General features: G+C 44.7%; 1 protein-coding gene across 1 annotated transcript in view; it reads right to left on the reverse strand.

Moving 5' to 3' along the window:
- The window catches only part of LOC149347295 (uncharacterized), a 33,092-nt gene extending 20,667 nt beyond the window's left edge, over window positions 1-12,425 (reverse strand). The window contains exons 1-3 of the mRNA XM_089541533.1: window positions 12,326-12,425; window positions 4,290-4,336; window positions 2,943-2,981 (exon numbers count right to left, since the gene is read on the reverse strand). Coding sequence (XP_089397659.1) covers window positions 2,943-2,981; window positions 4,290-4,336; window positions 12,326-12,386 — 147 coding nt within the window. The 5' untranslated portion in view covers window positions 12,387-12,425. The remainder of the gene's footprint in view (window positions 1-2,942; window positions 2,982-4,289; window positions 4,337-12,325) is intronic.
- Between the last annotated feature and the right edge of the window lie 2,082 nt (window positions 12,426-14,507).

Below are 14,507 nucleotides of genomic sequence, written 5' to 3' on the forward strand. Positions count from 1 at the left end.
GCACGTAGCTTGTCGAAATAGCACAAATTTGCTGGGCCACAGCGCCCGCGGTAACCGCGTTTTTGAAATTTTAAAATTTGATATGGATATTACGGACTGTGAGCTATACTGTTCCCAATAATCGAGGAGCCCGACAGTACTTGTAAAAAAGCTGCCTGTTAAATATTAGCTGTGTAATAATAGCTGTATAATATTAGCTGTATTCTGATGTAGTACGTCGCTGACAATGCTATGGCGAAAAAAGCTCTCTTCAAACTCAAAAAGCCTAGCTTTAAACATTTTAGTGAAACACCCTGTACATGGCTGAACCAAGGCGAATGCGAAGGAGCATCTCGAGGCCGGAAACAATAGTATCAGGGGCACCTCAGTGGTCAGTGCTGAACCCACTGCTATTTTTAATTTATATTGATGACATTGCATCTAACATAAATGCGGCCGATCGTTTATTTGCAGACGACTGCGTAATATACAAGGAGAAAACGAGCCCTAACGACATTTTTCAACTGCAGTCTGCCCTTAACAAAGTAACAGAATCGTGCTTTGTTTGGCAGATGCAAATTATTGTAGAAAAAACAAAGCAACTTAAATTTACCTCTTCGTCATTGACTCTGGTTAACACATATGCAATTGACAATGGCTCAGTATGCTCAGTTTCGACATTCAAATACCTGGACAGAGTATTTATTTCCGCTTTAACATAGCATAATCATATACAGCAGATAACATCCAAAGCTTTAAAGAAACTAGGCCTTCTCAAGCGGCGACTTCACCTAGCCAACGGTGACACTAGACTTTTCACATTCAACTCGCTCATCCGGCCATCGTTAGAATACGCGTGTATCATTTGGCATCCTCATCATGTCGCATGGACCAACCACCTTGAAACTGTTCTAAACAAAGCAGCACGTTTCATGTTGTCACCTTACTCGCGATTCCAAAGCATCACCGAAATAAAAGACACCCTGTGTATGCAATCACTCGCAACGCGCCGAACATTTTCTCGGCTTTATTTTTTTCACACCTTACACAATAGTTACACGTTGTTTTCTCGTTCACATATTTTCCAGCTCATCACATTTCCACTAGGATAGACCACGCATTCAAAGTAAAACCAATATTTGCGCCTACTGAAAAATAGCATAATTCACCACTTCTATTATCAATAGAGCAATCGAATTCATTGCCATCAAGTGTTGCCATTATCAACGATGCTCAATCTTTTCAATCAACTCTGAAGTCATTAATATTTAAAGGCATATTATAATTTCAGCCTTTGTACTAACTGCTTTGTCACTTTTTGAGAGAAAAAAAATGGTATAAAGTAATCTAAGCGGAAAATCCCCGTTCTGATGCCTCTACCATTCTTTGAAGCGCCCCCTGCCGATAGTAATTTTTATGTCGTTATTTGCGAAAAAGAAAAGTTTGTCAAAGAAATGGTTTTCTGTACATGTACTTTTCTTTGTAGGAAACTGTTTTCTTAAGGCTATCAGTGATGGCATCCTTTTTTCTTTTCTTTCTATTCTCCTTGGCTTGCTGTTCATTACTTAGGTTGTGTGTTCTATGTTCAAATCGACATTTTGGCCTGTTTTATGAGCATTGGTGTTCTTGTTTATTAAACCTCTCGCCCTCATGTAATGCCCCCCCCCCTCCCTACCCCGGGCCCTTAGGGTATGTAAATAACCAGAATAAAAACTGACCAATCAGAGAGACGGGCGAAATTCGATGTTCCTAAAAAATTATATGATTGGTTGAGACAGGACAGGTGACCTCGTGGTGTCATTACAACGCGACAAAATTGGAAGGCGGCAACCTGACCACACGATTGTGAGCAAGCTGCCCACCGTTGTCCTATTCCATATACACGACTCTTGTCCACCGTGGCGAGACGCATGAGCTTTACTGGAACTCGGTAAGAACAGCCTGGATCTCTGAAGCCCCATCAGTGGCTGTGTAATAAACTGCCACATGCCGGGGCCGTGGCCATGCCGTCATCAACGCCACGTGATCTTCAGTGGACCAGTGATAGCGCACTTCCAAAATAGGAAATATGAGGACACCAGAAATGTGGGAGTTCGGCTGCTCCTCCCAGTTCATTACGACGACACAAATTTTAGATTAATCGCAGAACATTAACTAATATAAACCAGAAGGTCGGAATAGTAAAATTAAGTTCGACAACCCATTCGAAGGCGATCGAAGAATCTAGAAGGTGACTAATGCAGACCATAAACACTCACTGTAGACACCCCAGCAGGCCACCTAATTATTATCGCGTTTTCATCTTTCATAGTAACGTTAGAAGGCACTTAAGTTTTTTTGTTTCTTTTCATTGCCTACTTGTACCTTTGAATGGTTTGAGCCCGAGAGTATCATTAACAAAAATGAACAAAGAAACGCACTATGGGCTTATACTGCCTCAAGCAGGTTTTTGAAGTGTTGGTTAAGAGTTATCGCCAAGATGAAGCAGAGAGAAATTTTTGTGAAGTTTTAATGTCAGCTTACAGACCATCCTATTAACTTGTTTCGTAAAAGAAAAAGGATTACGCTGTTGTACACTTATCAAGTCGTATGACGTCACTGTTCTGCTGAGTGTGGTCTAAAATATTTGATGCGTCTTCCAAAGCTTCAGTGTTTTTTTTTAAGTTAATCACCAATTTGCCATTTTCAGTGAAAATCTGCTCACCGAACTATGTAAGTACGTTCGACGTGTTTAATTTTGAATAATCGCAGATTATTGTGCTTGCAGGGCTTATTAGGGACTCCAGATAATGCTTTAACACCTCCCCGTATTGACTGCAGTAAAAAAAAAATGTCGTACGTGGCATCAACATTTTACCAGGAGTATTTCGTTCGCCAAGACGGAACCCAAACTTCCAAGATTGAAGCCGTCGTTTCACACTGTGGGAAAGTTATCCGCATTCAAATGAGAAGCAGATTCTTACTGCAGGTGAACCGCAGAGATCCAGCGAAGTCCCAAGGCACTGGAAATGGAACAACGTCTGGTTACGTTGGCGGTCTTGAAAGCCACGTTCATTGTCAACTTAACTCTAACGAAAACAAGCCGGGGAGATCACGGAAGACAGTGTGCCCAAAACAGCAAAAACCCTTCTATTAACGCAAGAAAACATCGTGGATTTGTACGTCGGAACAAAACAGACAAGCACAGAGGGAACAAGAAAATTGAATTTTATTTGTACGAATGAATGAACTCTGCCGCGCAGCAATGCACTCTTCGTTATTTGACTACACCAGAAGAGGAAAGATTAATCATTTTTTGAAGCTATAGAATTCCAAAGAGCTTTGCACTACGCTTGCGAGCTTAGTTTGTTTCCGACAGCGCCGAAAAACTGGTCCGCGTCTCTACACTGTAAGCAGAAAGGATTAAAGAGGGAGCAAGTTGTCCTTTAGCGCACTCCCTTTTAAAAAGGGAATGCGCAAGAGGACAAGTTACTCCTTTTTTACCCCCATATGGGCATGTTTGTGTTTACAGTGTATTGACGAGAATTCAAGACCAGCAAACATGGTATCACGTCGTTGCTGACCTTTACTTCCTTGCTTGAGCCTCTGTTGTCTCCTTAAGGCCAGAATTTTACTCCAGACAGAAATTCAAGCAGAGGAAATCTGGGCCCATCCCTTTCTTATGACGGGGAAATGCCTTAGTGATTCGTATTTTAAGGTTCCAGAAATAATGTTCCGCGGAAGATAAAAGTGTCCCATAAAAGGAGGCGACATTGCCCGCATTTGATTCACTAGATTCCCTGCAGTATCCATAGCCGAGGACAAGTAAAGAAACAGCGAACTCATACCTCTAAAAAAACTTGCATTATAAAATCTGTAGTGGTACCTTGTGAAAACTTTAGCATAATTAAAGGAGAGGAAGGTTTGCCAAAGGCAGATTCTACTCTGCTACTCAAAACGGGTTATAGTCGGTGATCATGAATACCGAAGGCTCGATGATTCGCTGTCGCAGATGTTTCAGAGTCAGACCCACGAAGGATGCCAATATAACATTTTTCTAGTGCTTTGCACCCAATATTAGAGTAGGGGAACACATCTTACGAACGCTATTTTACGCTATTTTTTATCAACGAGTAGCTATTTCCGGCGGTGTTTTCCTTGCAATACGTGGTGCTGTTGTTTGCCTTGCAAGCACCACCACCGCATGTTGTTACTTTTACACACATTCCTGCTCCGCATGATGAAGAAAAAATATTGTTGCTGCCTATTCCATGCATACATGCTACAGTGTAAGACCGCGCTGGAAATGACAATCACGCGAATATACATACTGTTCTAAGGCCCAAGATTCCCGGGAGAGTCGCGTTGCGGCACCTGGCTGGAAGAAACAATAACATGCGTAAACTTGTGACAGTTCAGGTGAAATTAAGAAGAAAAATGAAAAGGAACGAGGGTCTGGCCACATGAAATGTACGAATGAAGTGGTCTCCAAAGCCAGTGCACGGAAGGTTATGCATACATACATACATACATACATACATACAAACATACATACATATATATATATATATATATATATATATATATATATATATATATATATATATATATATATAGTCGCACTGCCTCTAATAATTTTTATGCGTATTTTTCTGCTATGTGCTTTGTGTTTCCCACTTTCCTGTTCTGTGCCCGCCCCTATAAAAGGGGATGCATTCACAATGTAAAATAACTCCTGAAGAAGATCGGTCTTCCGATCGAAACGTCGAGTTGAATAAATATGTTTCCTTTAACGAAGCGTATACTTCGCTATATATTCTTATAAGCAGTCTAGTACTTCACGCTTTCGCAACCCATATATATATATATATATATATATATATATATATATATATATATATATATATATATATATATATATATATATATTGTAGCGGATGAAATGGGTTTTATAAAGGTGATCTCTGGACGGAACACAGCTAGCCGCAAGCGGCTCAGAGCCCAGATCAGTCTGCGCGCGCCTCCCTCTTCTTCCAAGTCCTCAGTGAGCCGCTTCGCGCAGTAACAATTTCCACGGGGGCAGACGATTCTCGTCCTCGTGGAAGTCAGGCAGATCGACGTTGGCAGCGCTCTAAGCGGGCCACATGAACGACTTGTGTCTTGCGGGAACGGCGTTTATCTGTCGTTACCTTGCCGATGACGTAATTCACATCATTCAATCGGTCCAACACGATGAAGGAGTCATTGTATTTATGCAGAAACTTCTGATGCAATCGTCGCCTGCGGGTTGGCGTCCAAAGCCAGACAAATTCTCCAGGAGAGTAAGTGACTGCACGATGATGTAGGTCGTAGTACTCTTTTGAGCGGCGTTGTGAGGCCAGTATACGTAAACGGGCTATACGACAGGTTTCTTCGGCACGGCACAGTATCTGGGAAACGGACGCGTTGTCGTTCAGGGAAAACGGGAAGATGGTATCGAGGAAAACGCGGGGAGTTCGGGCATATAGCAAATAGAAGAGAGAATACCGGGGGACCTCATGATTTGTCGTGTTATAAGCGTACGTCACATATAACAACACGGCGTCAAAGTTGTGATGGTCAGACGAGACGTACAGGGACAATATAGTTGTCAAGGTGCGGTTGGTGCGTTCGTTAAGACCGTTGGTCTGCGGGTGGTACGGTGTAGAGTGCCGGTAGTCTGGTCCACAAAGCCGAAGCATTTCTCCCACGACATCAGCAGTAAATTGCCGTCCACGATCACTCATTATAACACGGGGTGCGCCGTGGCGAAGAGCAGCAGTGTGTAGAAGAAACGACGAAACATCAGCCTTGGCGGTAGCGAGAACAGCGGTTTCGGCGTATCGGGTAAGATAGTCCACGCATACAATCACCCAACGGCGTCCCTCTAAAGACTTTTGGAAGGAGCAAGCAAGCCAATTTGAATCTTTTCAAAACGGGAAGTGGGTGGTTTGGCGGGCTTCAAAGGACCGGCCGTAGTGGTATTTCGTGCCTTAGGGCGTTGGCATGGTTCACATGTCACAACGTACTGCTTGGTGGTCTTATAAACTTCCGGCCAATAAAAACACTGCCGAATTCGATGGAGGGTACGAGAGAAGCCTAGATGACTAGATGTGATGTCATCGTGCATAGCGTGCAAAACTTGCGACCGGAGACTTTTCGGGACGACCAAAAGCAGGGCAGCACCATCGACAGAGTAGTTCTTCTTGAACAAAATACCATCTTTGATAATAAATGGGTTTGAATCTACTCCTTCTGCCGCTTCTATAGGGGGCTTCAGGGAAAGGTCGCTACGTTGCTCTCAGCTAAAGGTCGCCATACTGGAGAACGTCGGCTCGCACGAGGCTGAACATTCTTCGAAACCGTCTTCATCATTGGCTGAAGTTGGCAACGGGTGGCATGACAAGCAGTCTGCATCACTATGACGGCGTCCATTTTTTGCAGGAAACAGGAAAGTTATATTCTTGTAGGCGTAGTGCCCAGCGCTCCAGACGACCAGATCACGTCATGCGTGACACGTCTCAACACAATGAATTCTGTTCGGTAGCACTCGTCACCAAGCACAACTGAAGCGTAGCACAGGCCAACCGGAACAAAAGGTTTCACCCCCAACTCCACAAAGCGAAATACATCGAGGAAGTATGTAAACTTTGTCGCATGGTCAACCGGCAAATGCTAGAAGACAAGGTAGGGCACCTTCTCAAAGGGATTGCTGAGGACTTGTACAGCTTCCTGATTTCCCGAGACACCCTTGCTACGGTTGCGGATGTCATAAAGCAACCCATTCTGCCCCGCACAAAGATAACTTTCTGTCGAAGGCGGCTTTTAAATGAAAGGCTCATGCCGGACACAGCGGCACCAGTGTCAACAAAAGCATCCGTTTCAACATAGTCTACAGTCAATGACACTTTGTTCTTGAGCATGACTACAGGCAGAGGTATTCGCGATGTTGACTGTCCGGCGATCCTAGTTCCGTCGGTCGCACCGCCTAGTTTCCCAGCGATTTAGAAACAAAGTGGCGACGTGGGGATGGTGAACGGCCTTGTAGCTGCAGTGGCGGAGTTATGCTGCGATCGGAGACAGGGGAGTCATTGCGCGCACCGCGTTGGGGAGAAGGAGGCCGACAGAAGGCAGCGGGTGGCTGCTCCCACTGGGCGTCATTCCTGAAGCATGGTGCGCGTTGCACAGGGGGTCGAGAAAATTGTCGACGCGGGAAAAAGCGGGAAACGTGTCCGCTGAACCCGCAGCCGTAAAATATCGGTGGCTGGCAGCTTTGGTAGCTCACAGCAGGATCCCTTAATGGCCGAGGAGAGGCGACGACACGCGACGAGACGCACCACGAGGTACTTCATTAGAACGGGATGGAAGCTGCTGGAAGTACGGGTGCGACGTCGATTGTTGACTCCGCTCAATACCGGGGTTGTAAAATGGGTCGTTGTTATTTGGTGCAGTCCATGGCGTACGCTGCTCCAAAGATGGCACGGGCCTCGAAACCTGTTGGTAAAGTTCATCAAAATTTGTACGTCGCCGCAGAGCAGCCAACCCCTGCCGTACAATCCTCCTGACTATAGAAGCGATGTCTTCTGGCTAGGCGATGTCGATGCTGGTGACCGTTGTCACATTGGAAAGGCGTCCGAATTTGGGTGCTATCCGGCGTTCTTTAAGTGCCTCAAATGCAAGGCATTGCTTTATGACATCCGCAACCGTAGCAAGGGTGTCTCGGGAAATCAGGAAGTTGTACACGTCCTCAGCAATCCCTTTGAGAAGGTGCCCTACCTTGTCTTCTTCTAGCATTTGCTGGTTGACCATGCGACAAGGTTTCAATACTTCCTCGATGTATTTCGGGTAAGTTTCACCGGGTAGTTGAGCTCTTTGGGAAAGTTGATGCTCCGCGCGTTCCTTCCTCGCAAGAGTATCCCCGAAGGTCTTCGTGATTTCTTCGACAAACCGGCTCCAGGTTTGTAAGATTTTCCTCTTGGTTGTCGAACCAAGTCAGAGCCGTGCCAGCAAGGAAGAAAACAACGTTGTACAGGCGGCCGGTAGCGTTGCAACGGTTGCACTTGCTGCACCTTTCGTAATGTCGGAGCCATTCTTTAAGGTCCTCTTCGGTCTCGCCGTTGAATGTGCGCGGATCTCGTTGATGGGTCATGGTCGTCTCATCTTCAGCTCGCAGTTGCTGGGTCTGCGTCGCTTGCGTGGTAGCCATTGAAATGAACTCCTCAGGCGATAAAGGTGACAAACCTGGTACACGGAGGCTGCGACGGCGTACTGGTGAATCCAGGACGTGTTTACCCAGCACCTCCACCAAATGTAGCGGATGAAATTGGTTTTATACAGGTGAAGGCTGGACGGAACGCAGCTGGCCGCAAACGGCTTAGAGCCCAGATCAGTCCGCGCGCGCCTCCCTCTTGTTCCTCCAAGTCCTCAGGAAGCCGCTACGCAGCGTAACAATATATATATATATATATATATATATATATATATATATATATATATATATGAAGATAATTGGTTGCAAACAATAAAAAAAGAATATTTATTAGAAAGCCGAAGAAAAAACGACCACACGCCACAGGACGGACCTGAATACAGCTCTCCGATTTTGGTGAAAACTTTCAAGATTATATCATTATGTATACTTCAGAATGCAGAAGATTGAGCAGCCGTCGTCGTAGCTCCGTTGGCACAATACGGTAGGCGAAATTTGCAGGTCGTGAGTTAGGATCCCCTCGGAGGAATATCGTTTTTTCTCTGCTTTCTTATCAGTTACCTTTTGACGATAATAAAGTAACACCATTAATTTACCATGGATCAACATACAAATAAAAAACTTGGAGATAGAAACCTTCGCTTTTGCTGTTCGGTTTCGGTGACTGTTCGCTTTCTTCGTATAGAGATGACATCATAAGAGAAAGAAGCAAGTAATACCGCTTTTGAATGAAGAGCAGCAATGCGATCTTGCTCGCAACTACTTCATTAAAGGGGCTGTGAAAGGGGGTCTCAACAAAGATGCGATATGCCTAGGATGCTAAAGGACGCCGCGTCACAAATTTCCTGCACCGAAAATTTTTCTGACGCGTGTTGTGGAAGTGGAAGCTTAGTTATTTGTAGTCAAAAATTTGAATTTCCCCGTCTTCGTGCCTTTTCCTCTCCTCTCGTCAGGTTTTGCATGCTGAATTGTCGGCCCGCCGGCTCCACGCACTCGGCCGCTTCACCGACGTGCGTGGCAATTCCCCATGGGGCGGAGCCACCGCCTCCTAAACTGGTTTGGTGTCGACGTCGCTGTCGCGGCGAACCAATGATGTCATTCCGCTGCTGACATAAAGAGTGCTACATGACGCAATGAGCGCGGATTCGGGCGAAAGATAGCCACCGCTGGTCGCCCTGAGGAGAGGAAGCGGGAGTTCTTAAAATTGTTTTCTAAATTATCGACTCACTCTTGAGGTTTTGTACACGGCGTGAACGGTCGGTGACCTGTACTCTACATAATGCCATGGCCAACCTCCAACACCCTTTTCAGTGACCGTTTAAGCAAGCCACACGCCAAAGCGAAAGGACAGCGCAAGAAATGAAGAATATAGGAAGCGACTGTTTGGGGAAACTTTTTCTATTAATTCAGATACCAGGGTGTGCTCGCGCAACAAGCGGACATTGCAGTCTGCTCTACTAAAAGGGTTTATAGACTTCCTGTACAATTCTCATGGAGGCTATTCCATTGAAAGCTAAGTCTATGTACACTTAAAGGATAAAAGTCTGCGCCAGGTGTATGACCGTAAATCAATATATTGTCTGTAGGAATTTTACTGCTTATGGAGTATTCCTGAAAATATGTCTGACGACAGTGTATAACAGTGTCTATAAATTTTGGGGGGCAGATTATCAAGGAACAGCAGCTCACTGAAGTCACCGACATGCATAGCCTACATGTGGTTATAGTCTTGTAAAGAAATCTTGTGTGTAACCCGATGATCGTTATGTAGAGTTTTGTTCCCGGTTTCCTTTGAACGTATTCGATGCAATAAAAATCTTTAAATAAGTCCTCAGTTCAGAGTCACTTCTTCTTTAGTTCTTTTCCAAGTTCGCTTGTGGTAGGAAATCGATAGTTTCTCGAGATAATGTGACTGGGATGAAATCTGTTAGGGGAATGGAAAGATTATCTTCAACATGTCACCCGCTGTAGGACAGAGCCTTCCGTAGTTGATCACCAAATTATTCCTTTACTGTACCAGGAATACTAAAAGTCACACGAAAAATATGCTAGGCACGCTGAAATAACATAATGTAAAAATTATTTTCGCCGGATGAATGAGTAAAAGTGTGTCATGAGACAGCTGTGCAGCGCGGCTTTGAAGGAAATAGTTGTAAATAGACGGTCGGAGTCGTAATTATTTTTGTAAACTGTCGGCACAGCTGCTGGGAGGCCTCGCTCAGCGTGGAGCGATGCCTTCAATCGATTCATCGTCCACGAGCTCCCTGTTTTCGATGCTCATGCTTTCCAGCGCGAAGGATGCTGCCGCGTTGTTGTTGGCTGCTGAAACCGCATGCTACCAAATTGCCAACCGAGCTGAGATTGCATCTCCACCAAAAAAACTCAGCCGTCTTACGACTGGAGATATGTGTAAGAAAAAAAAGCCATGGACAAACTTCTAGAGTACAGAAACAAAAGAAGGTGACAACAATTGCTATGCACGCTAAAGTAACACTGATGTGACAACTAAGTAATCCAGCGAAAATCTCCAGCATCAGACCCAATACAGCTGTGTTGCCCGCAGTACAAAGGCCTCCTTAGTGGATATATGTTGAAACCTGTCCCATGGCTGCTACTGCCACCTTATACCCGGACACTCCTAATTTTATCCTACCCTTTTCATTGCGGCGCACGGACTAGATTTTCTTTTTCTTTATGCCTTTTTTCTTGATAACTTACCTATTCATATATTCTAAGAATGGTCGCGGGGCCAGCGGCCTGAGTACGAGGAGTCGTATGTAGAGGCAGTAAAAAAAAAGGAGCGCCAAAACGTCAGCACAAAAAAGTGATTAATAGTTGTACAATTTCGGCAATTATGTTATAGAGGCGTTCAATATTTCCAATTGTGACAGCGGCTACAGGAAATGATTCCATTAATTGAATATCAGCGCTAACATTTGTCGAAATAAATCGTCAGTGTTGTGGTTTGGAATCTATAACTCCTTAAGGTAATATGGTATGGATGTTAAGAAATTTATCTTAAGCATGTCGCCCGCTGTAGGACACAGGGTTCCGTAGTTCAGCTCAAGTTATTTCTTTACTTGTACCAGCTGTGGACAGCTTATCCCGGAAAAATTTCTAATCTCGTCCGCCCAACTCACTTTTTGCCACTCCCAGCTACGCTTGCCTGCTCTTGGCTTGCCTGCACTCCGTTACCCTACACGACCATCGGTTATCTTATCTCCTTATTACACGTCCTGCCATACCCATTTATTCGACTTGATTTCAGCTAGGACATAATATGAAGAACATGTAGGGTGATTAAATATTCTTCAGAATATGCCTGCCACTCTACGCAAGTGTTTTTGATTACGAAAGGCGCTAGCGATGCTGACAGCGCTTCTCCTCAGAAAGAGACACGCGCAAGCATCGCTACAAAAAAAGTGATAAAAGGAAAAGCTGTGGGAACACGTTTTGGCCTTGTAACACGATTGGTTGATTATAGGCTATCTTGATCTTAGGCTATCGAAGGCGGCGTTGTAGAGAGCTCCTAATTAATTTCAGTTCACTGGGTTTCAGGAAAGGAAACGGTCGTTAAAGCGCCACGGCTGGTCATGACAACTTGCCGCATTTGTAATGAAGGGCTGAATGGTTATAAATCTAGAAGAAAATTGCAACGCAATGCGAACTAAACTCCACGGGTAACACACGAGAAGTTGTCCAACAATTATGGAGAAAAGCATTTTTGAAAGGGAAAGGGTTTATGTGCGATATTTCTCTTATATTTTAAGGTTTGACTAATACATTCAATATATCCACAGATCTACCGTCGGCACGCTTGGGTATTTTTGCTATTAACGTTTTCGCGATGGTGAAAAGCGTTCCCTGTTGGTTTTCTAAGGAACTTTTAACTGTTCGATGCGAGCGGTGGAAACAACATACAGGAAAGATAGTGCTATATAACGCCTGTCTGCACTATAACCTTATATATTTCTATGCCATTACCTTACAATTATTCAATACTCAAAATTGTTGTCCAAGATTGCTGGACATGAATATGATGAGCATTGCGGTCTACTGTGATAAAACAACAGCTACGATAAACCAGCGAACTACTAAGTGAAGATGTGTAGAAGATCTAGGAGAAGCAGAAATTCTCACTGGAGCTCGAAGCCAAGGCAGCGGGCATCAGCAGAGCCAGAAGGACGATTACAGCAGCCATGGTAGGAGGTGACGAGTAGGGACCTCTCTGCGTGGTAGGCAACAGGACGATGTAGTGCTGTCGTCAGATGGTCACGCGTCGCTTAAGTACCCAGTTGTCGCATCGGGTTATATTTTTTTTTGTTATTATTAAGCTGCAGCCCTGCAAGCGAAATAACAAAAGACAACTAATCAAGGAGAAAGGGCAGTAGTCGGCTCAGGCTTCCAAGCAGCGTATTTTGGTTCTTGATAACCAGAACCCTGTGGATGAAAAAAATGAGTGCTTGGATTTTTTATCTCTCCAACGCAAGCGACTACAGGAGGTATCAGATGTCGCAGTGTTCTTTTTTGAATGTAGTTTGGAAGAAAAATTTTCCATCTGCACTAACAACAAGCGCTATCGTGTATGCTCCAGTTCTCCAAGTCTGCATGTCTCGTAAACTAGCGAGAAATATTGCGCCAGCGTTATGCACGTGCTGGAATATATTTATGATCGTTTCTTCCTCCTATTCGCTTTTCCGCAGAGAGAGAGAGTTGAACGTTGACGTCAATGAAATCATTCTCTTCTTGCAGCAATAATAAGCATGTGACGACGAACCGGGTAGCAGTGAGGATAAATTATGACCCACACGAGTGGAGAATTCCCGCGCGTGGACGAATTGTCGGGCTTCACAACACAGCGAAGAGGCAGCTATTGTTTGAGCTACGGCTACGCCGATGCAAGAACCCGTACTGTGCTAGCTTACGTAACATGCCAGTGTGCCGGAAATGAGGTTCCACGTGCGCAAAAGCCGCTTACCTTACAGCTGTTACTGGCGACCACGGAAACATGGAGAGATTGTATTATTTACTTTTTTTTTGTTTGAAGTAGAGATCAAGCGGCTGCCTTAATAACAAGCCTTCCTGGCTGTGCAAGTGTTCTAGAACAGTCGATGTGGCCTACAATATTCAGGAACCCTGCCCCAGCTGCACACACGTAGTCGTATCCCTTGCAAGGTCACTTCTTTCTTGTGTTTGCTTTTTCATTGTCAGTGTGTTTAAAGGATAGCACTGAACAGAGACTCTAGCAATGATATACGAGTGGCATGAGTGGAGTAGCAGTGACGAGGCCTTCTGGCGTACATGCGTCGAGATAAGCGTCGTGTGATATAACTGGCACGTTGCACAACACACTGAGCGACGATTCTGCTGATGCCTGAAAGCGTACGAGGCTGGCTTGCGCCACACGATTGTGCGTCGGAAATAGGCTTCAGTTTGCTTGAAAATGGCCGCCGCTTAGCGTGCAAAATGAAGAGTTATTTTAGTGCATGGAATTAATATAACGCCTGCATTTTTGCTCCGCTTGTCTATGCCCAAAAATGTTTTTATATATCCACAGACGAGTATTTCATATCGATGACAATAAATGCAGCGCGCTTGCATATGGGGGTACACTGCGCATATGGCTACGAATAGCGTGTATCGCAGTGCTGCCGTGTTGGTAGGATAATAAGGCATCTGCTCTATCAAGTTAATCTCGAAAGAAGACGCAAAAGAGAAAGAAGTAATAAACAAATAATAAGATAGCAAATGAACGGTTGTGTAAAGTACAGAGGAAGGTCGCAGTAACAGCGCTTCGAAGTCCTCCCCTTGTTGTATTTCGGTGCTTTGTGTGGATGGGCTCATCAGTAAGCTAGACAGCACAATGTGGCACACTACGCACGTTTGAATGCGCCGGAGTAGGGCAGGCGCGGCATTTATTTCAATTTGCTCGCGAGGTGACTGTAGATAGGAACTTGATGACAGATATCATTTCTCGGAAATGTGATGTCTATACTGTAAGGGTAAAGGACGCGCAAGTCACATAGTTCCAAACCTTGTTTCGCGTCACGTGGCTTTCGTCTTTGTCCTTCAGAAAAACAACGCTCTATATTCAGCTTATGCAACTATCCGTGCAACGCTGTTAGCAGCACTCTGAAATATTTCCTACATTTCTCAAAGCCATGAAGAATGATGTTGGGCATGATACCCTTCAGTTTCTATGTTTAGCAGAAAACGAGTAAATAAAATATAGTTTGTCTCACTGTGTAGTGTAGGCTGCAACAATGGCTAAGTGTTCGCGACCATCGCCTACTTCTCTGATGCACGGCAAGACAGTGTTTCT

This window comes from Amblyomma mixtum, chromosome 4 (genome assembly GCF_055824585.1).
Source record: "Amblyomma mixtum isolate Tamu chromosome 4, ASM5582458v1, whole genome shotgun sequence".
Taxonomy (NCBI): Eukaryota; Metazoa; Arthropoda; class Arachnida; order Ixodida; family Ixodidae; genus Amblyomma; species Amblyomma mixtum.